Here is a 1,577-nt window from a genome sequence, read left to right on the forward strand (position 1 = left end):
TCAACTCTTATTCCTATGTCTATCCAGATTATTAACCTACAGGTTTCATTACAGTACTATCCATCTATTGTTTCTCATGTATTTATTTTTCATCCAATAATGGAAAGAAACATATTAGTAAAACATTTTTATGTGAGAAATAAAACAAGAATCAAACCACTATTTGCTGTTGCCAACAGAAACGACTGAAACAGTGGCTGAGATATTTGAATTTTTAGCTAACTCAACAATTTCGTTTAATGCCATTATTGAAATGCAATATAATGAGTAGTAGAAAATCTCGCATTATATGTTGCCAGTTGCCCAGTAAGCCCAAATGAAATTACGGTATGTATATCCTCTAAACTCTTCCAATCACCTGGACTTTTTTCAACTGTAGCAATATTCCAACTAACAAACTCAGAAATAAAGTTATTATGCATTAGGTCTGGTGGAAATTTTGGGACCATTGTTACACCACTAAAAAAGTTATTTAGAGATCGGCTTAAAATTACTTCAATTTCCATATATATTTATACTTTACCGTACTGTAACTTTCATTTATTCTCATCTGTATTAATAAGAAACTCAAATTAGTAAAATGTTATAAATAAAATAGAAAAAATCAAACCAGAATCAAGCCTGACAATAAGTGATGATAGCCATCAAAATGGCAACTTAGAATCCAGAATTCTGGATGCGAAACTGGCAGCGTTGCATATCATGTGAGATACATGCATCTGCGGCTTGCAGTCCTAGGATATTTTAGAATCTTAAAATCCAATTATCCAAATTCACTTTTCCTTGTTATTAATATACTATTACCATCAAACAAATGTGATTTTTTTTTTATACTTAAATTTTGTCATATAATCAGGGACAACCTATTGAATAATCAAGTTTTTGAACGTTGAATCATATATAAAGGAAAGAAAAAATGAACACAAGAAGTGAAATATCGCACCTTAACCAGGCAAGAAAGAAAGATAAAGAGCCCTTTAACTTCCAGGTCCTTCAGTGCTGTGATTCACTATTGTATATAATAGCTTAGGAAACAAAATAAGACCTAGAGAAAAGAGGAGACCTAAAGAAAGCGGAGACCTAAAGAAAAGAGGAGACCTAAAAAAAACCGAGAACTAAAGAAAAGAGAGAAAAAAGAAGACCTATTGGTGAAAATATTCCTGGTTCATCAGTTTCATCAGTTTCATCTGTAATAAGTTACTTAACCTTAATCATGAATATGTTCAAGATTATTTAATCGAAAAACAAAATAAAACCTAAAGAACAAATCCGGGTTTTCGCTTCAGTGCACCCGAATATTATCTGTTTAAAATATAATTCGATAGGAAAATTACCATACGAATGAATATGTTGCATTACTATTAAGCTATATTTACTAATATTTATTTATCTCATTATGCCTATTGATACGTATTAATCTTGGGATATAACAAAAAACATAATACTTGCCAGTTAACTTCAACCTTAGTATGAATGATCCAAGAAGTGGAATAAAGGTAAACTCGAAGATAAAGGTAATGTAGCCGCCTAAAAATAAAAGTCTGCGTGAGAAAACAGCTCTCTCCCGTAGTTACTAG

General features: G+C 31.3%; 1 protein-coding gene across 1 annotated transcript; it reads right to left on the bottom strand.

Annotated features, from left to right (window-relative positions):
• Positions 1-245: 245 nt before the first annotated feature.
• On the bottom strand, positions 246-449 carry OCT59_001795 (uncharacterized protein; the record flags this gene model as incomplete). The annotated part of the gene is made up of 1 exon (XM_066144085.1): positions 246-449. One exon carries the CDS (start codon positions 447-449, stop codon positions 246-248), a length of 204 nt encoding a protein of 67 aa, XP_065995284.1.
• Between the last annotated feature and the right edge of the window lie 1,128 nt (positions 450-1,577).

Source organism: Rhizophagus irregularis, chromosome 10 (assembly GCF_026210795.1).
Source record: "Rhizophagus irregularis chromosome 10, complete sequence".
Classification (NCBI taxonomy): Eukaryota; Fungi; Glomeromycota; class Glomeromycetes; order Glomerales; family Glomeraceae; genus Rhizophagus; species Rhizophagus irregularis.